The following is a 20848-nucleotide window of genomic DNA, read 5'->3' as shown; positions in this document are numbered from 1 at the left end:
ATAAGATGCAAAAATAGTACAGAGAGGTCCCATATGCCCATCACCTATCTGCCTCCAGTGATGTCATCTTACATAACTGCAGTGCATTATCAAAACCAGAAATTGGCATAATATAACTAATTAGACTGCAAATTAACTCTACTGTTTTTTGCATGCATTCATTTTTGTATGTTTTTATCATTCTGTGGTATTTTTCACATGTGTAGAGTCATATAACCACCACCACCAAAAGCAAGATACAAAACTTTCCTGTCACCATAAAAAAAAAAAAAAATTCCTCTTTCTGCTAACTTGGGTATTTTTGATACCTTGCATTTCTGGTATTATGTTCATAGTTTTCTTTATTTGCTTGAATGTATGGAATACATTTACAAAACCTCTTTTAACCTCCTTATCCACTAATTCTGTCATCTGTATCATTGCTGGTTTATTTCCATATATTGTATTTCCCTTTGTTATGGGTTGTATTTCCTGCTTCTTTACATGGCTAGTGTTTCTGATTGGTTGACAAACATTTAATTTTACATTATTTAATGCTGGTGTTTGTTGTATCATTTTAAATATTGTTGGGCTTTGTTTGGGGTACAGTTATGGTACTTAGAATTATTTTGATCTTTTTTGAAGCTTGGTTTTAAGTTCTGTTAGTGCTGGTCAAGAACATCCTTTAGTTCAAAGCTTATTTGGTTTCATTACTGAGGCTTTCATTACCTTCTGAACTCTATTCAATACCCCGAATGTTAAGAGGTCCTACTCTGGTTGATGGGAACATGAGCTCTGGGGATTGTTCTGACTATTCTACTGCTTTTCAGAGGCTTTTTCTTCAGACTCAATAGTTTTTTCATACGCATGCACAGATTATTACTTAGCTAAAACCTTGAGGGGAATCTCTCTTCAGATCTTTGGAGTTCTTTGTCTGCAGCTTCCTTCTCTCCATTTGCCCTGCAAATTCTAGCTGTCATGGTGTTTCCCCTAACTGTGAACTCTTTTTCCTTAACTCAGTGAGACTGTTGGGCTCCGATTGGGTTCCAACCCCTAACTCCCTGCCTGTGTTTCAGCCGCATAACTCTACAGGCAACAGAGCTCATGTCATTTGTTTTTTTCTCTTAAGAGTCTCTGTCCTGAGAAGATGTTCAGTGTCTGAAAATCATTGTTTCTTTCTTTTTTTTCTAGTTTTCTAGTTATTTAAGGTGGGACGGTAACTATAGTCTCTGTTTTTCTGTCTTGGAGGGCATCCCTGCCTTATAGAAAATTTCATTTTAGCTTTATAAGTATTTGTCTTTTCTGACTTTTTTTTTTAATGTTTATAGGACTTTGTGGGAAAAGCAGTGCATAAACTTTAATAAATTGAGGCACCTAGGGTGCATGTTCTCTCTCATGTTTGCTTCTTTTCACATACTCTCACATATATATTCACATCCTCTTTTATCTTTTCACTGTCCTTTCATTCCTAATATGATGAGTATCAACACAGTCTATTATTGAACATTTTTTTTAATATAAGATTGTGACAAATGTTAGCTTTTCATGTTTACCCAGAAGAAAAAAAGAGTGCCTTCATTTCTTTTTCCCTTTGTTTACTAAAAGGAGATAATGATTCTTAGTTATTGTTCAGTATGAAATATTGATTCCTATGTTGGCTAGAACGTATACAAACATACTTCTTGTTTCATTGTATTTCAGGAAGGGGACCCCTCCAGGGCCTAAGAGTGGGCTCTTGTCTAACAGTCAGAAATGAGTTGTCCAAGGAGACACACGTGCTGACAAAGCAAGAGGCTTTATTGGGAAGGGGCGCCCGGGTGGAGAACAGCAGGGTAAGGGAATCCAGAACTGCTCTACCATGTGGCTCGCAGTCTCCGGTTTTATGGTAGTGGGGTTAGTTTCTGGGTTGTCTCTGGCCAATCATTCTGACTTAGGGTTCTTCCTGGTGGCACGTGCATCATTAAGCCAAGATGGATTCCAGCAAGGATGATTCTGGGAGGTTGGTAGGACATATGGACTGGCGTCTCCTGTCTCCTTTTGACCTTTCCCGAATTCTTTTGGTGGTAGCTTACTAGTTCCGCATTCCTTACCAGGACCTCCTATTGTAAGATAACTCATGCAGGTGGTTACTGTGGTGTATGGCCAGGGTGGGAGCTGTCAGTCAGTAGTTCCCCTAACAACTGCACTTTGCCTTAATTATGGTTTATTCTGCTGTGTTTTTACAGATTGAAGGTTTGTGGTAATCCTGTATCAAATAAGTCTATTGGTATTGTCTTCCAACAGCATTTGCTCACTTCATGTCTCTTATCACATTTTGGAATTCTCGCAGAATTTCAGACTTTTTCATTTTTATATTTGTTTTGATGATCTGTGATCAGTGATCTTTGGTGTTAGTATTGCAAAAAGATGATGACTCACTGGAGGCTCCAGTGATGGGGTTAACATTTTTTAGCAATAAAGTGTTTTTTAGTTAAGGGATGTACATTGTTTTTTTAGACATAATGCTATTGCATACTTAATAGACTACAGTATAATGTAAACATAACTTACATGCATTGGGAAACCAAAAAATTCGTATGACTTGCTTTATTGTGATACTTGCTTCATTGCTGTGATCTGGAACTGAACCTGCAGTATCTTGGAGGTATGCCTGTAGTGGCTGTCATTTGAAACCCTAAGCCATGAAATACTTGAAATTATTCCAAGATGGGGAAACAAAAGAAACAAAAGTTTTACTTTTGTACTAAATCCATAGTATTCTGAAGTTAATATTTTTCTTTTATCTGGTAAATGTGCAGATTAAATATTAACTTTTATTTTTAATTGTGATGTTATTTAGCATATAAAATCCTAATTATCTTTTACATATATAATGTTATGCTGTTGAAAATAGAATAGCCTTGCCTGATTTTAGATTTCTAACATACCTTTTGATGAAACTAGTACAAATGGAAGATAGTACATGGCCTTTAAACTTACTCTTAAACTTATTTAAGAAGGAAAACATGCTTATTTTCTTTAAAAAAAAAGCTGAAATTTTACTTATCCATTGAATTCAGAGTTGTCATGAATATGTTAATAGTAAAGCAAGTACTGTTTTAAACTATTAATATTATAAAATACATTAAAACAGGGTTAATGTTGTTTAGCAGATGCGTAATAGTTTTTTTCTCATTCTCATGAACATTTAAGTTGGAGCTGAATATATGTCATTTAACCATTCTTGAACAGCCAATTCACTAGATAGTTTTTCTTTATGAATAACCTAATTCCTTGCTAGGATTATGTTTATAGCAGTAAATATGCTTTTTAAAAACCTTTCTCCTTTGTTACTTTTGAGAGAGACATTTAATTCCAGTAGTACATATAAATTTGGTAATGCACACTTACATTTTTGCCATAGAGGCAGGCATCTTTGAAGTATTTCAGCCAAACATTTACAATATGAGATGGTCAAAATTAAGTAAAAGTATATAGCACCCACTAACTTGTGATCAGGCATAAGGTGGAGTGTAGGTTTGTGGTACATGAATTCTTTTTAAAACTTAAATCTAATAATATTAACCTTTTAATGTTTTCCTTGAAAAACTTTCTGCCTTTTTTCCTAGATTGCTTTTTAGAGGTAATTTATATGTATGTGTATGTGCATGTTTGTTGGTTTTAATAAAATTGATTCATACTTACAAACTTAAATGAGATGTCTTTATTATCCTCTTCGAAAGTAAATTTTGTCTGATGTTAAATAATTGCTCTAAATTTGAATATAATTTTTAGTGGTTAGCAACTATTGTTAGTTCAGTAGGTGTACTAACTTACTACTTTCCTAGGGTAAACATTTTACTAAAAGTTAGGTAAAAGTGAAACTTTCGTCTTGAAAACAACTGTTTACAAATTCTTTGTAGAAACCACTTCTGAATTTCTGGCCTTTCATTTTCAATTTACTTTTTTGATTTAGCATCTCTAGCAACTATTACCTCTGCTTCAGTGATTTTTTTTTTTTTTTTTTTTTTTTGGATCTGAGGTTTACAGTGCCTAGTCGTTTTGGGCTTATCTATCTCTGTCCATGTTAAGAAATAAGCCCCATTGTTTTTCTGCCTTAATGTAAAACAGCAAATTCTATTAGAGCATGCATGAAATTGGAGGATTGAAGGACAAAGGTGTTCAGAAAATTGACATTTGTTGCTACTTTGCATTGGAGTAAATTTTCATAGAATTTTGAGTTAGGTTTGCCTCTATTAATCATTTTAAGATTATATAGGATATATTCCCATCTAATGGCATAGGAATAAATCTCATAAACTGAATGAATAGCAGCTATATAAATAAGCATTTGGAGGAGAGGGATTTGAAATTAAATGACTGAATCTGAATAATTGAACATTTCTGGGACTAACAAGAGAATGTTTATTTAAAAGAAAAAATATGTCATTTCAGGGCTGAACTTTTTGTCCACTCCGTTTTTATTCACTATACTTTGCTTCCTATGTGTGAGGTCTGGCATACAATTTTAATTGGAAGGGGAAAGGTTTTCATATTTAATAACTTCTGTCTCAAAGTATGTCTGCCTGTCTAGCCCACCCTAGATGGTTAAGAGGAAGATCAGTTAAGATATAAAAAGAGTACTTTTTGGTTTTGTTTTCTGTGTATCATATTGGATATTTTTGCTGCTGTTCATATGTTTACATGTTAGTAATTTTGACGGCTTTTGGATAATTCCACTCTAGAGGGAGAACTGGTGGGCGGTCCTTCCTGTGACACGACCCTTGAGTGACAGTTCTATTTGATTGCCTCCAGTACTGTGAGGAAAGGACACGACTCTATGGTGAGGACTGATGGACATACATTATCTGAGAAAAGAAACTACCAGGTAAGATCAAAATTTTTTTTTCCTTTTTCCCTTTGACTATATAGTTACATGAACTGTTTAATATATTGTATTTAACTGGAATCAGCAGGTTGGATACACCTGGGTTTGAAAAATTTGGGTTGTAATTTTAAAGATATGTATGTTGGGTTTGACAGTTGAAATAGTTGGAAACATTTTTCAGAATAAAGCATGCTTATAATAAATGTATATTTATTCTTATAAATAATGTGTATATATTCATATAATAAATGTATATATATATTCTTTTAGTGTCAGAACATAAACTTTCTGATGTGCATATCTGTCAAAACTTAAGAGTATCTAATACACAGTTTATGACTTCATGGCTGGATTCAGTGCTAGTATTCCGTAAAACAAAATATTGATTGTTTTTATACATATTTTTCCTGAAAGACTAAACCTGAAGTGTTAGGCTATATTCAGGGTACTAGAGCATCACAGAAACGTAGACAAAAAGTCGGTTAGCGTATAAAAGAAATAGAAATGAAAATCCTAGGGTACTCAGAGACCCAAATTCTATTGAATTTGTCATTAGCTTGGAATGCTTATAATGCTGGATTCTTGTTTTCTCATTTATTAAGTTAGTTAATAGTATCCATCCCCTATGAAGTATGTAAGAATGCTGAAAGGATGGTTCAAGTGTAATATTCCTGTTTCTTTCTGGGCTTTTAAAGGAAGGTGAATTTTAAAGATGGTGCTATTAAATAGTGATTAGCAAAACCCATAACACTTGAATTTAATTTTTTCAAAGAAAATCTTTATTTGATGATAATTTAATATCAAGTTATGTAGTGACTCAGAATAAGTAATAGTTCATAATTCAAGTAGGAATAAGCTTTAGGCGTCTTTCACAAATACATGTCCAGCCTCCCTCTCCCCCTTCCACCCACAGGTTTTTTAGTTTTTGGTTTGTTCTTTTTTCCCCCACCCACAAGTTTTAATCCCTCCAGGCTGTGAAGGCAACTAGTGTGATAGCAGCAGCTTTTGTTAACTAACCATTTATCTTCTAATCATTTATTTTAGCCCAGTTAGTCTTTTCCTCCCTCAGATTGGAAAAGTGAACAGTGGAGAAAATTGTAAATGGGTCTTCATGGCGAAATAACAAAGAGCCTTTGAACACAAGACTTAGGTTCTGGTTTGGGCACTGTCCATAATGAAATATAGTGTCATATTTAACCTTTCTAGAATTTGACCTAATTTTATGTCTGAAGCTTCTTGCCGGATTTTTATAATTTTAATAAGCCAGAGTAAGCTGTGGCTATGCAAAATCACTTCTCCCTATAACCTTTTCTGTTCTGAATTGTTTTTATAGACATGATCAACATCAGCCTTTGTTCATTACTTAACTTACTGTAACGCCTCGTGCCTCACAACCACTTCCAACTACCTTAACTTACAAGATTTTAATTGGTTATACTACTTGGATTGTTGCATCTTTTGATAGATTCTGCTAAATTATTTTAAGAATATTGTGATTCTAGATTGTGTGGTTTTTCGGTGTTTAGAATCCAGTTTGTAAAGTGTCAGTATAGAACTTTTGTATGATCACACAGTATGATCTGTTTACTTTATGGAATCATATTAATAGAGAATTCCAAATTTTATGGAATACAGAAAGGACTAAAAGGAAATTATATTTTATACATGAAGAGATTTCCTAATTCCTGTTCATTCTACTCTAAAAAAATTGTTTAGATTCACACAGTTTGTCACATTATTTACAAATAATCCAGGTTTTTTAGCTTACCTGAAAATGCATTCTTGGTTAGGGTTTTTCTGCCTGAAAATATTATCCCTTATCTCTTTTCTTGTTACTTAGTGACAGTAAATGCATGTTGAAATATTCTTGGAAATTTTCTATTGTAAAATTATTTTTAAAAGCCTCTTCTGCAAAGTACATGTATAGAAATATAATTTCCTGTCTGATAATTATGATGCATATACTAAGAGCATATGGGAAATTCAAAGAAATAGCAGATAAATTACTAACATATTGGTAGCGCTAAGAGTTTGTATATGTTGAGGTGAAATGATTTGGATTTTTAACAGTTCCATTTTGGAGGAATTTTATTTGTTTTTCATGGATCAAGTAGGATTTCTTTGTAGCAGTGTTTGTACTCATTTTAATTTATCTTTGAGGACTTTTGTTTTTGGAGGGCACTTGATGTCCTGTAGTGATATTTAAGCATTCTGATAACAATAAGCTAATACTCCAGAGTTTCTTAAAAAGGATAATATTTCCCCATTTCTCCTTTCATTGTGGACTTGATTAAAGACTTAGGAACTGCCTTGGGAAGGTGCATTCCCTCAGCTTTGTGCTAAAACCTAGTGACTTTCAAATGGGTGTTCAAGTATTTTTCTGTTGGTATCCACTTTGTGTGTTTTGTTTCTTACTACAAATTTAATAAGCCCAGTTAAAAGTTTTTTGAGTTTGACTAGAGTAGGTGAAGTTGATTTGCATGGACAGACTGGTATGTTAGTTCAGACAAGATAGTTTAATTATATAAATGGCTTATAGTTTATTCTTTTAAAAGGATTGTCAGGCTTTTTCCAAGAAACTTTAATTTTTGGCTAGAATTTTCTTTTTTTCCTCTAATTTACACTAATTTATTCCAACTGTGAGCATGCTCAAATCTAACCATATTAATTACCATGTTAATTTACCAGTGCATTCGTCCCCTCTCTTGTATATAAAGACGAGCTCCTAAATATTACATATAATCTTTGCACATTCTGACCCCGCATGCTTTTATTTCCATTGTCTCTGTTTGCTTATAGTGAGTTTTTCCATTGAGTAATATAAAACTGCTTTTAAATCTCCGTGCTATGCACTTTTACGCTTTAATCCTTTACTTGTTTGGGTTCCTCTTCATGTAATGCCTCACCTTTCTTCCATGATTCAAGAATTAGGTATCAGTACTTTCAGAAGCCATTCTGCTTTGGGCTTCAGCATTCCTTCCCCTTGCTTTCATAGCCTTTGTGCATACTTCTAGTTTAGTGTGTACCATGATACACAGTAGTTATGTTTATTTTTCCTTGTCTTGTTGTAGCCCTGTGCTGTCCAATACTGTAGGCACTAGCCATAAGTGGTATTTAAATTCATTTAAGTAAAATAAAATAATTTCTCAGTCACATCAGCTACATTTCAAATGCTTAATAGTTACATGCTATTAATGGCCACCATATTGAAGAGTGCAGATATAGAACTTTTCCACTATTGTGGAAAGTTGTATTGGACAGTGCTATTGTATGTTACAAGCGTCTTAGAAACTGGAGCCTTATTTATTTTGGTCCTGCCAGTACCTAGCATGGTTTCAGTTATATAATAAGTGTTCAAATGCATGTCGTTTCAATAAAATTAAATAAAACAAAGAAAGAGGTGACAGGAACAAATTGCAGAGTGTGCTGGGGGAAATGCTACATGCATACCCACATACATAGGTACATACATTATTATCTCTCCAAGATTTTTAGAATATTACTTTTTAATTTGAGGTCATTGATCACATCATATGCTGGCTAGCTCAGTGTATGTTGTCTATAAACTAGACCTAATGCATCCCAGTCTGTATGTTCTTTAAGAATACACCATTATCTAAAATACCACATTAACTTTGTGGAACGTACTGTGTCAGAGAATGATGGCAGTGATTGTATTCCTATTTCCTCCCCTCTCCCTCTGCCATTAAATATTCTATTTCCTTTTTATTAGTTTTTTAAATTACAGAGATATAGAACGTGAAAGTTCACTTTCACAATTTTACTCTTAGCAGTTTAGTGTGTATCTTTTCTAGTGATTATATAGATGCAAATGTGACTTGTCTTCGTTTTTAACAGATATGCATTTATCTGCAGCTTGCATATTGTACTTAATAGAGATATTTCCATGTCCCACCCTTCACTGCCTCCTTCCCCAGAAGTACTCACTAGTTTGAATTTTGTTTCATTCTTTTTGTTTTTATATTTTTATTAGATATATATTTCAGTATATAGATGCATCTCTATGTATTGTGTGGCAGTTTTTGGAAAAGTGATATCCTATATTCTGTTATTTTGAGTGGGAAAAAAATAATGACTTTCCAGCGCACCCCAAATTGTAAACAATTTCCCACATATTGCTAAAATACTCAACACCTATATGACAATTCAGATAGAAATTTCAGATATCTGACAGTTATGCATAATGTAAAGCATTTAAAACACAAGTAACCTAATTTAATGATGCACATACAAATGCATCTAATAGGTGTTCTTCCATTCAGTATACAAGAGTGTTATACAATACTGTATACAGATGACATTTTTTTTGCACTGCAGTAAAAATGTAATGTAAACAAGCAATGAAGTACCCCATTTCTTTTGTTATAAGTGATAACACATTATTGAAAATTTTTATCTTTCTGCCATCAGGATGCATCTTAAAACTGATGGTATCTTAGAATCATAGTTGTAATATAGTAGCGTATAACCTTTTCTTGATAGCTTCTAGTATGCTTGAAAACAGCACCAGCATCAAAGCATTTTAGAGTCTGATATATTAACATAGGTTAAAGATGCATAATATAAAGAACGCTTAAAATGAAAAAGAATTTTTGAAAAATGAATACTTAGTGATTCAAGAGTTCTCAGAATAGATCTAGTGCATAGAGCAGAAAAATGGAGGCTTTAGTCATTGTTGCTGTTTGGCATGGGGTTAATAAGGTGAGCAAGAGTGAGCTGAGGAAGGAGTTTGTTCAAAAATAAATACCTGAAACCAGTGAACTGGTTCACAGTTCATTGCTCTTGAAACTCTTGGAAGCAAATGGCCGTAGTCACAGATGAAGGAAGGGGAGTTAAAAAACTCAAAATACATGACTGGTAAGTTCTCTTCATTTGCAGTTATACAGTTCCTGCTAAAATGAAGTCATTTTTATAATTGCACTTTAAATGTGATGCTTCTGCTCATCATGATCATATTATCAGCAACAAAAGTTATTTTGACTCCATGACCTAAATATTTGTTTAAAATAAATTTTGACATTTATTTGTCATTCATGGCTTATCTTTTTTCTTCTTCCTCTGGCCAACCAAAAGCATCAAATTAAATGAATTCCCAAGTTCCTCATTGGTTGGCTTATTACATGATTCTAATAATGTTGGTCTTTCTTTGAATGCATTATATGTTCTGATACTTTTTTATTCATCTGAAATCATCAAATGAGGTGACATTTGTTTTCCAAAAAGCAAGTTTCACTAAGATACATGGCTTTATGGCACCCTTAGTGTCTTAGTAATTTTTTTCACAGTGCCCTTGGGCCAACAGAAATATTAACAGTTTTGTTAAATTCAGTAATTAGATCTAAACCAATTACATAGTTCAGATGGTATCCTGAGAAGATTTAAAACATCTGGCTGCATCCTTGTGCATTCACTGTGGTGCTCCTTTAGGAACTAAGTTCTAGGCTTTTACACATGAAATATTGTGTTCTCTTTCAGAAATACATTTTACATTTAAGTAATTTGCTCTAGTCATGAATATGGAATATGTTCATCATTAAACAGAAAGTTAAAACATTAGTGTAAATATTTCTGTCAATCAGAGAAAGTACAGAAGCAAAGTTATCATTTTAAAATTGAAGTGTAGTTGATTTACAGTGTTGTGTTAATTACTGCTATACAGCAAAGTGATTCAATTATACATATCTATACATTTTTTATACAGTATTCTTTTCCATTATGGTTTATCACAGGATATTGAATATAGTTCTCTGTGCTATACAGTAGGACCTTGTTGTTTATCCATTCTATTGGGGGGGTGTGTGTGTGTGTATGTGTATACCTATATAGATATGTAGATATATATATATCTCAATATATATAAAAGCATAGATCTACTAACCCCCACCTCCCACTCCATCCATCCTCTAACCCCCATGCCCTTGGTAACCACCAGTCTGTTCTCTATGTCTAATTCTGTTTCTGTTTCATAGGTAGGTTCATTTGTGTCATATTTTAGATTCCACATGTAAGTGATATCATATAGTATTTGTGTTTTTCTTTCTGACTTACTCAGTATGATAATCTCTAGTTGCATCCATGTTGCTGAAAATGGCATTGTTTTGGTCTTTTTTTATGGCTAAGTAGTATTCCATTGCCTGTATGTACCACATCTTCTTTTTCCATTCATCTGTTGATGGACAGATGTTTCCATGTCTTGGCTATTGTAAATAGTGCTGCTGTGAACATGGGGGTGCATGTATCTTTTTGAATTACAGTTTTATCTGGGTATATGCCCAGAAGTAGGATTCCTGGATCATATGGCAACTCTAATTTTAGTTTTTTGAGGAACCTCCATAGTGTTTTCCATACTAGCTGCACCAGTTTGCAGTCCTACCAGCAGTGAGAGGATTCCATTTTCTCCACACTCTGTGCAGCATTTATTTTTTGTAGACTTTTTAATGATGGCCATTCTAACTGGTGTGAGGTGGTACCTCATTGTAGTCTTGATTTGCATTTCTCTAATAATTAGCAATGATGAGTGTCTTTTCATGTGCCTATTGGCCATCTGTATGTCTTCTTTGGAGAAGTGCCTGTTTAGATCTTATGCCCATTTTTGGTTTTGATTTTTTGGTGATTGTGAGCTGTTTGGTAATTGTGTGAGCTGTTTGTATATTTTGGAAATTAAGCCCTTGTCAGTTGCATCATTTACAAATATTTTCTACCAGTTTGTAGATTGTCTTTTCATTTTGTTTATGATTTCCGTTGCTGTGCAAAAACTTATAAGCTTGCTTAGGTCCCATTTGTTTATTTTTGCTTTTATTTCTGTTGCTTTGGGAGACTGACCTAAGAAAACATTGGTGCAGAGTTACCTTTTAAAATATAGTCTCAGGCCTTACTTAGATTCTGGGATGATTGCAGTGATGGTGATAGCTTAGTTTTTTTGTTTTGTTTTTTTATCTTTCTGAATTCCCACATAAAAGTAGAACAACTAGATAGAAAACCAAAACCATGAAAACATTTGTAACAAAAACTGGGGATGAGGTATCTCCATGAACCTCAAAGTATAAGCAGATGAAAGACTAACAAAAGACCTAAATTTATCAGTTTTTATGCATAGGAAAATAGAAGTATTGGGATGTCTGGACTAAGCATTTGAAGCACCTCAAAGTGGTGAACAGCCAGTTTGAGAGTGGTAAGTGTGATTAGCCAATATGAAATTGGGGAGGTTTTGCCCACTTTATTATTAGATTAATGTAAGGCACCTGTGGTGAGGCCTAAAGTGACTTGAGCTGCCTCTTGAACTCTCAAGAGTGACCCACCCGTGCTGCCTTCCAGGACCCTGTTGAGAAGTTTCTGGGAGTGGAATCAAAATTGAGGTGGATAGGGATAACAGAGACAGAGGAAAGAGAAGGAAAGTGGGAGAGGGGAAGAGAGCTAAGAAAACCTCAGAAAACAAGCCATTGTACTTTTTTAGACTACGTGAAAACAACAGAAGAGGGAGCTTTATGAAGTTAGGGAAGTTTTCTGAACCATGTCATAGTCTCAAATTTTATGCAGATTAAATTCACAAAAGGTCTTCTAGGAATATGTTTAGGTGTGTTATACCAATTTTGAGTCCTATAAACAGTGTTCATATTGATCTGACATTTAATAATGTCAAATTTTAAATTTTTCAAATTTATTGAAGTTGTGTTTGGAACATATTTCCCTATTGAAATTAAGTAAATGAAGATGTTCTCATATCTTTTTAAAGGTTTTTAATTTTGTCTTTCGTATTTAAATCCTTCTGAGATTGATTTTTGTATATGGTGTGAGAAGACCAAATTCCTTTCCTTAGCATAAAGGCAATCAATTATATTAGCATCAGGTATTGATTTTGTTCTGCCTTCCTCCTAATCAGCAGTGCTCTGTTATAAATCAGTTTGTTTATATCCATGAGTCTGCTTCTTATATCTCTATTTTAATACTTTGATGTTTGTCTCTCCCTGCACCAGTATCCCATTTTCTTCACTACAATCCCATTTTCTTAACTGCAATAGCTTTGTGTTAAATCTTCGTGTCTGTCTCTCCACCTTGGTCTTTATTATGGTTTTGACTTTCTTGGCCTTTTGTTCAATGACAAATTTAGAATTTAAAAAAAAAGTATTGTGTTTACAAGTGGAATTTTATTTACTTCATTTTTATTTGGGAAAGAATTGATATGTTTATGATATTCTTCCTCTCCCTGAGTTCATAAACTGAGGTCTATATTTTCACTCAATAGAGATTTATGAGGTTTTTTTTTTCCTAACAGTGGAATTACAAATCTTTAGTCAGAGTTATGTGTAAATACTTTTTGTTGCTTTTTTTGGTAAATTGTATTTTTAAAATTGTATTTTATAGATGTTACTGTTATATTGACATACAGTTGACTTTTAAACTTGATTGTTATATCCATTGATGTTACTAAACTTTTATTCTTATAATTTATCTGTAGGTTCTTTGGGAGGTTTTCATGTAAATAAATATATCATCTGAAAGTTACAGTTTTGATACTTGTAATTTTTATCACTTTAATTTCTTTTCAGAACTCACTCGTATTTCTGATACAATGTTGAGTTGAAGTGTTAAATAGTAGAAATCTTTCTCTTGTTACTTGTATTACAAGCTTTAAGTTGTCACCAGTAAATCAGATGTTTGATGCTGGATATTTTTTTTTTTTTGTAGATGCTGGATTTTTTTTTTTTTTTGTAGATATGCTTTATCAGGATTAAGAAATTATTCATAATGCTACCTTTTTATGTATTTTTTTCTCTTCAGCACCTTTTTCATCCCTAAGATTGTTTACTCTGTGCCTTTTCCTCTTATTTGTCACCCTTGCTAGAGATTTGTTAATCTTTACTAGGAATCAACTTTTAGCTTCATATTAGGTTATTGATATTTCCTTTTATTCCTTAGGATTTGTTTTACTGTTCTTTAATCTTAAGTGTTTTTAATTTTCCAAGTTTATGAGGTGTTTCTAATTATCTTCCTATTGCTGCTTTTTCACATATTCTGCTGTAGCTAGAGAATGTGGTCAGTACAATATCAATTGTTTGTTCATGTACTTGAACAAAATGCATATTGACCAGTTAGCAGGTGTATTGCTCTGTTTCCATTAGATCAAGTTTGTTAATCTTGTCTATATCTTCTATACCCACATATTTATCATTATTATTCACATTTACCAGTATTTATTTTTTGTTTCAATTTTGACTCCATTATATCTTCTTTTATTTCTTTAACCATTTTATACATTCTTATGTTTAATATGTGATAAATCCAGAAATTGCCACAGATCATTGTAATGTCTTTTGTTTCTGTTGGTTCTCACTTATGGTACCTTGATTCCTTGTAGGTGTGTGTTAAGTTACCATTTTATGTTTCTTAGAAACCTGTGGGACTTTTTTGAGGACTAGGTAGAAAGATATTTTTCCCAAGGAGATTTGCATTTTTTTCTACCAGTGCCTAAGACACTACCAATCCAGACCCAATTCAGAATAAAATTTTGGTTTAAGGTTGTAGTCCACACAGGTAATGTGAATTTGGGCTGTTTTGTGGCTATAGATTTTCAGAAGAGATTTCAAGAGTTTTTGATGCTTTCTTCACTAAGGGATTATTAAGATTATGATGTATCCTTTTAAGGTACTTGCTTTATGAGAAGGTCTTTTAATAGCTTTCTGCCTTGGGCAAATTCTTCTTTGGCGTTTAAGCACTTTGTTGGGGGGTGCTGGATTTTCCTCCTTCTCCATCTTCCAGATTCAGCAATTCATTTAAAAAATCAGAATGTAATCTCTGTGTTAGATTTCACTGGTATTTTGTTCACACTGTATCCCCATCTGAGAATGATGCCTGGCATATGCTCAGTAAATTTTTGTTGATTAGCTGAATAAGTATTTTGTGGAACACTTTTAGTTGGTTTTGAGTGAGCATTTTTATAAAAAGTAGTCTGCCATTCTACCAGAAACATGTTTCTTTACCATTCTCTAGGTCTCAGTGGAAATTTCTTCTTAAGAGAAACATTTTTTGCTTCTTGCTTCAATTTCTGTTACATATTCTCATTGTTCATTATAATCCGGTGGGGGGGGGGGGGTAGTGTTACTTCTGCTTTTTATTACTACCAATAATTGAAAATTTTGGTGATTCTTTTTCATCCTATTCTTTTCTCTTTCCATACCTTCTCTTCCCTTCCTTTCTTCACTTCCCTCTGTTTTTCTTTCCCTTGCCTGCCTCCTTCCTTCCCTTCTTTCTTTATAGTATCATTTTCCTTATACTTGAAGGACTTTAAATTTTTTTTTAAAGCTTTTTAAGTTATGTGTAACATAGGCAAAATTAAAGTCATTAAATTTTTATTTAAGAATTTTGCATGTTGTGATTTCTTTCACTGCCTACCACCTTACCTTAGTTCCTCAAAATTTTGAGTCATGATCTTCAAGGTAGCCCCTTTAGAAAGAAAGTTTGCCTAACCCACAGTTGTCACGTCAATCCACAATTTTTTTTTTTTTGTCCGTGCCTCACGACAGGTGGGATCCCTGTTCCCCAATCAGGGATCAGACCCATGCCCCCTGCAATGGTAACATCGAGTCTTAACCACTGGATCACCAGGAAAGTCCCCTTCCACAATTATTTTAGCTGAGCTTCTTCCATTTCCACTTAAATATGGACATACTGATGACATACTTCAAAAATTCCCCACCTATAATCTTTAGGATCTAGTTTCTTCAAGCAGTTTACTTTAGGGCCACTTTTAGGGTCAGAGTAGATGGATCTACCTGGTTCTCAATTTCACACGCCCTCTAAACATAAGTTCAAGTCATATTCACCCTGAACTATCATATCCTAGAATAGGACAGATCTTTGGGGTATTCCAATACCTAAGATAAAAAAAATTTGACCATTAGATCTTTCATGCTTTTAGTAGCATCTCTGTCTTATAGTTCTTTTCTAGAAATCAGTAAAGCAAACCACATATTTATTCTGTGAGGAGTTTCCAGCAATGTGCATCTATAGAAAAAGCCCCATCAGGATAGACTTTGACCAAAAAACCATTTTTGTAATACATTTATGATGGTGATGAATTCTTTTAGATTTTAGATGTCTGAAAAAGTTTGTATTTCACTTTTATTATGGTAAAGTTTTTGCTGGATATGGAATTCAAAGTTGACAGATTTTTGTTTTAATGCTTTGAAGATGTTGTTCCACTGTTTTCTGACTTAGACCATTTCCAGCAAAAAGTCTGCTGTCGTTCTATCTTTGGTCCTCTTTACATAATGTAACTTTTTCTCTCTGGCTACTATTAACATTTTTTGGTCATTGGTTTTACACATTTTAATTATGATGTATCTTAGTATAGTTTTCTTCATGTCTCTTATGCTTGAGATTTACAGAGCCTCTTAAATTTGTGTATTTATTAGTATTTTTTAAATCAAATTTGGGAGTTTATTTTTTTTAAATAATTTTTATTGGAGTATAGTTGATTTACAATGTTGTGTTACTTTGGAGTATACAGCAAAGTGAATCAGTTGGAATTTTTAATCTATTATTTCCATAAATATTTATTCTGTTCCTGTTTTACCTTGGGGACTCCAATTACACATACATTAGATCACTTGAAATTGTCCCACAGCTTTCTGTTGCCCTGTTCAGTTTTTAAAACCTTTTTTCTCTCCATGTATTTAGGATAGTTTTTTATAGCTGCATTTTTAAGTTCACCAGTCTTTTCTTCATCGTGCCAGTTGTTCTTCCCTTTACATACAAAATGTAGTTATAAGTTTTATAATGTCATTGTCTTTTAAGTCAATCATCTGTGACATTTCTGGATCTGTTTGTATTGTTGCTTCCCCATTATGTATTTTATTTTATTGCTTCTTTGCATGCCTGGAGACTTGCTTGGATGCCAGTTCTTGGAATTTTTACCTATTCATTGCTATACTTTGTGTGTGTGTGTGTGTGTTTATTTCTGTTAATATTCTTGAGCTTTCTTAGGGGCACAGTTACTTAGAAGCTGTTTGAGCCCTTTGAGATATCCTTCTCCCCTTTTTAATTATATGCTTTGTTGCGAAGAACCACAGTAGCCTTTAGCCTAAGCCTAATTTTTCCCAACTACTGGGACTTTAGTCTTCTGTGTACTCTATCTGACCCCCTATGAATTATAATATTTTTCTACTCTGGCTTAAGGAACAGTTGTGAGAGCCCTAGAGGTTGTTTTTGCTGTCTCTTTTCCCAGCCTCTGATCATTTCCTCTTGTGCATATGCTGATCAGTACTTAGCTGAAGACTCAAGAGGAACACTTTATGGATCTCCAGAACACTTTCTGTTTTCAGCTCTCTTATTTGGTGCTCTCCCCTTTCACTCTAGTTGCCTTAGCCTACTCAGACTCTCAGCTACACTTCCTCACTTCACAGAGATTACTAGTCTTCACCAGGGCTCCCTCTCCTTGTATTGCAACCTGGAAACTCTTCCATTCAGTAGGCATGGGCAGTTGTAGGGCTCACACTAATTTTTTCTCTTCCCTTGGGTTATTTTATACTGCCTAGTGTCCTGTGTCTGAAAGCCATTGTTTAATATATTTTTTAAGTTACTTCTGGTGATGCAGGAGTGAGGGAATTCCTACTCCTCCATCTTGGTTGGAAGTAAAAGTTCTAAGATTTCGTTTTAAAAAATTATATTTTGATTGAAAAGATGGATGAAAAATCATTCCTGAGAGAGAGAATAAGCTTTTGTGTCTGTGTTCAGTCAAGGCTTGAATACTTTCTATTGTGTAAGACACTATGTGGTATGCAATACAAAGAAATACCAGACCTGTTCTCAGCACTAAGGTCATTTGGAAAGAAACATCACACAGTACAAGTCAGTAAATACCTTCAACTTCGTTTATGGAGTCATCATAGCTGTGATTCTGTTTTATCTAAAGCAAAAAATTGAACAATTTCTCTTGAATTCCCTCCCTTAAGATTGCTTGGACTCTTATAGGCCCCTAATAAATACAGTGGCCATTTATCCTCTCAGCTGAGGTAATAATTTTACTAATTAGTATTCCTTACTCCAGAAATTTGTGTTCTGTCACATGGAATATTATCACTTCATTGTTTAACCTGACCCAGTACATGTGCTAATGAAAATAGGGAGGTTTTTTCCTAGGAAAAAAAATCAAAGGTCTTTCTTATTTAGGACCAGAAGTAGTGAGAGAGACTACTTGGGCATATGAAATTTTAAACCTCTTCTTTTCTACTGGGATGAAAGCAGTGTAATAAAACTAAAAGAATATGATTGCTGTAGAGGTTTTGATACGTTATTCTTACTTTCTGCCTATGTCACTTTGAGCCAGTTAGGTAAAGTCTTTGACACTTACTCATATTTGAGAGTGAGATCTTTGAAAGATGATTCGTCTACTTGTAGAAACGTTTTGGTAACAAATATAGTGTAGAAGAAATGAATAAAATAGGAAATCGTCATTAGACCATCATAGTAATAGGTGCTGTAGGCAGTATCCATGGCTAAATGCTATAATTAGTGAGCAAAAATTTAAGGACAAACAGGTATTTGCATGCTCTCAAAGTACTTCTTTCAGAACATTTATTGTTTTAAAAAGGAAAATGGTAATTTACAGTAGAGAAAACTGGCATATATACCATCCTAACCAAGATCAAAGTTAGTATCACCTGTAATAAGACATATTATCATCATGTGCACGCATATATTAGAATATATCCAGAGAGAGAATCAAGATGGCGGAGTAGGAGGACGTGCACTCACTCCCTCTTGCAAGAGCACCAGAATTACAACTAACTGCTGAACAACCATCGACAGAAAGACACTGGAACTCACCAAAAAAACACCACCCCACATCCAGAGACAAAGGAGAAGCCGCAATGAGACCGTAGGAGGGGTGCAATTGCGTTAAAATCAAACCCCATAAAAGCTGGAGAACAGTTATACAGCAGAAGTCCTGAGGATTCTGAGCCCCACGTCAGGCTTCCTAACCTGGCAGCCAGCAACAAGAGGAGGAATCCCCAGAGAATGAGACTTTGAAAGCCAGTGGCATTTGATTGCAGGACCTCCACAGGACTGGGGGAAACAGAGACTCCACTCTTGGAGGGCACACAAAAAAGTATGCTCACCAGGACCCAGGGGGAAGGAGCAGTGACCCCATGGGAGACTGAACCAGACCTACCTGCTGGTGTTGGGGGTTGCCTGTGGAGGTGGGGGGCAGCTGTGGCTCACCAAGGAGACAGGCACTGACGGCAGGGGTTCTTGGGAGTGTTCATTGGTTTGAGCCCTCCCAGAGTCTGCCATTAGCCCCACCAAAGAGCCTGTAAGCTCCAGTGCTGGGTCGCCTCAGTCCAAATAACCAGCAAGGTGGAAACACAGCCCCACCCATTGGCAGGCAAGCAGATTAAAGTTTCACTGAGCTCCGCCCACCCAGCCCTACCCACCATCAGTCCCTCCCATCAGGAAGCACCCATGAGCCTCCTAGATAGCTTCCTTCACAAGAGGGCAGACAGAAGTATCAAGCAATATCAGCAGTATTTCATCTTGTGGAACTGAAGACCACAGCCACAGAAAGATAGAGAAAATGAAAAAGCAGAGGACTTTGTACAGATGAAGGGACAGGATAAAACCCCAGAAAAACAACTAAATGAAGAGGAGATAGGCACCCTTCCAGAAAAAGAATTCAGAATAATGATAGTGAAGATGATCCAGGACTTTGAAAAAAGACTGGATGCAAAGATCAAAAAGTTTACCAAAGACCCTAGAAGAATTAAAGAGCAAACAAACAGAGATATGCAACACAAGAACTGAAATGAAAAATACACTAGAAGGAACCAACAGCAGATTAACTGAGGCAGAAGGGCAAATAAGTGAGCTAGAAGACAGAATGGTGATAATCACTGATGCAGAAAAGAATAAGGAAAAAAGATTGAAAAGAACTGAAGGCAGCCTAAGAGACCTCTGGGACAATGTTAAACACACCAACATTCACATTATAGGGGTCCCAGAAGGAGAAGAGAGAGAGAAAGGACCTGAGAAAATACTGGAAGAGATTCTAGTTGAAAACTTCCCTAACATGGGAAAGGAAATAGCTACCCAAGTGCAGGAAGCGCAGAGAGTCCCAAGCAGGATAAACCCAAGGAGAAACATGCCAAGACATATAGTAGTCAAATTGACAAAAATTAAAGACAGAGAAATGTTATTAAAAGCAACAAGGGAAAAATGACAAATAACATACAAGGGAACTCCCATAAGGGTAACAGCTGATTTCTCAGCAGAATCTCTGCATGCCAGAAGGGAGTGTATTTCAAGTGATGAAAGGCAAGAACCTACAACCAAGAATACTCTACCCAGCAAGGATCTCATTCAGATTTGATGGAGAAATCAAAAGCTTTACAGACAAGCAACAGCTAAGAGAATTCAGCACCACCAAACCAGCCCTACAACAAATGCTAAAGGAACTTCTCTAAGCAGGAAACATAAGAGAAGAAAAGGACCTATAGAAACAAAGACAAAAGAATGAAGAAAATGATAATAGGAACATACATATTGATAATTACCTTGAATGTAAATGGACTAAAGGCACCAACCAGAAGACACAGACTGGCTGAATGGATGCAAAAACAAGACCCATATATATGCTGTCTCCAAGAAACCCACTTGAGACCTAGGGACACATACAGACGGAAAGTGAGGGGATGGAAAAAGATATTCCATGCAAATGGAAGTCAAAAGAAAGCTGGAGTAGCAACACTCATATCAGATAAAATAGACTTTAAAATAAAAAATGTTACAAGAGACAAGAAAGGACATTACATAAAGATTGAGGGATCAATCCAAGAAGAAGAGATAACAGTTATAAATAAATATGCATCCAATATAGGAGCACCTCAATACATGAGGCAAATGCTAACAACTATGAAAGAGGAAATTGACAGTAACACAATCATAGTGGGGGACTTTAACACCCCACTTACACCAATGGACAGATCA

General features: G+C 34.8%; 1 protein-coding gene across 8 annotated transcripts in view; it reads left to right on the top strand.

Annotated features, from left to right (window-relative positions):
- CNOT2 (CCR4-NOT transcription complex subunit 2) overlaps positions 1-20848 on the top strand; it is a 112623-nt gene that overhangs the window by 32824 nt on the left and 58951 nt on the right. For 4 of the 8 annotated variants that reach the window (XM_057743460.1, XM_057743467.1, XM_057743465.1 and 1 more), the window contains exon 2: positions 4774-4846. In XM_057743460.1, coding sequence (XP_057599443.1) covers positions 4774-4846 — 73 coding nt within the window. Of the gene's footprint in view, positions 1-1680; positions 1812-4703; positions 4847-20848 lie in introns of all 8 variants that reach the window. The other 4 variants (XM_057743461.1, XM_057743463.1, XM_057743464.1 and 1 more) reach the window with 3 other exon arrangements.

The sequence above is a fragment of the Hippopotamus amphibius genome, chromosome 7, assembly GCF_030028045.1.
Source record: "Hippopotamus amphibius kiboko isolate mHipAmp2 chromosome 7, mHipAmp2.hap2, whole genome shotgun sequence".
Classification (NCBI taxonomy): domain Eukaryota; kingdom Metazoa; phylum Chordata; class Mammalia; order Artiodactyla; family Hippopotamidae; genus Hippopotamus; species Hippopotamus amphibius.
Note: the sequence above shows the minus strand (reverse complement) of the source record. Positions and strands in the feature narration are given on the sequence as shown.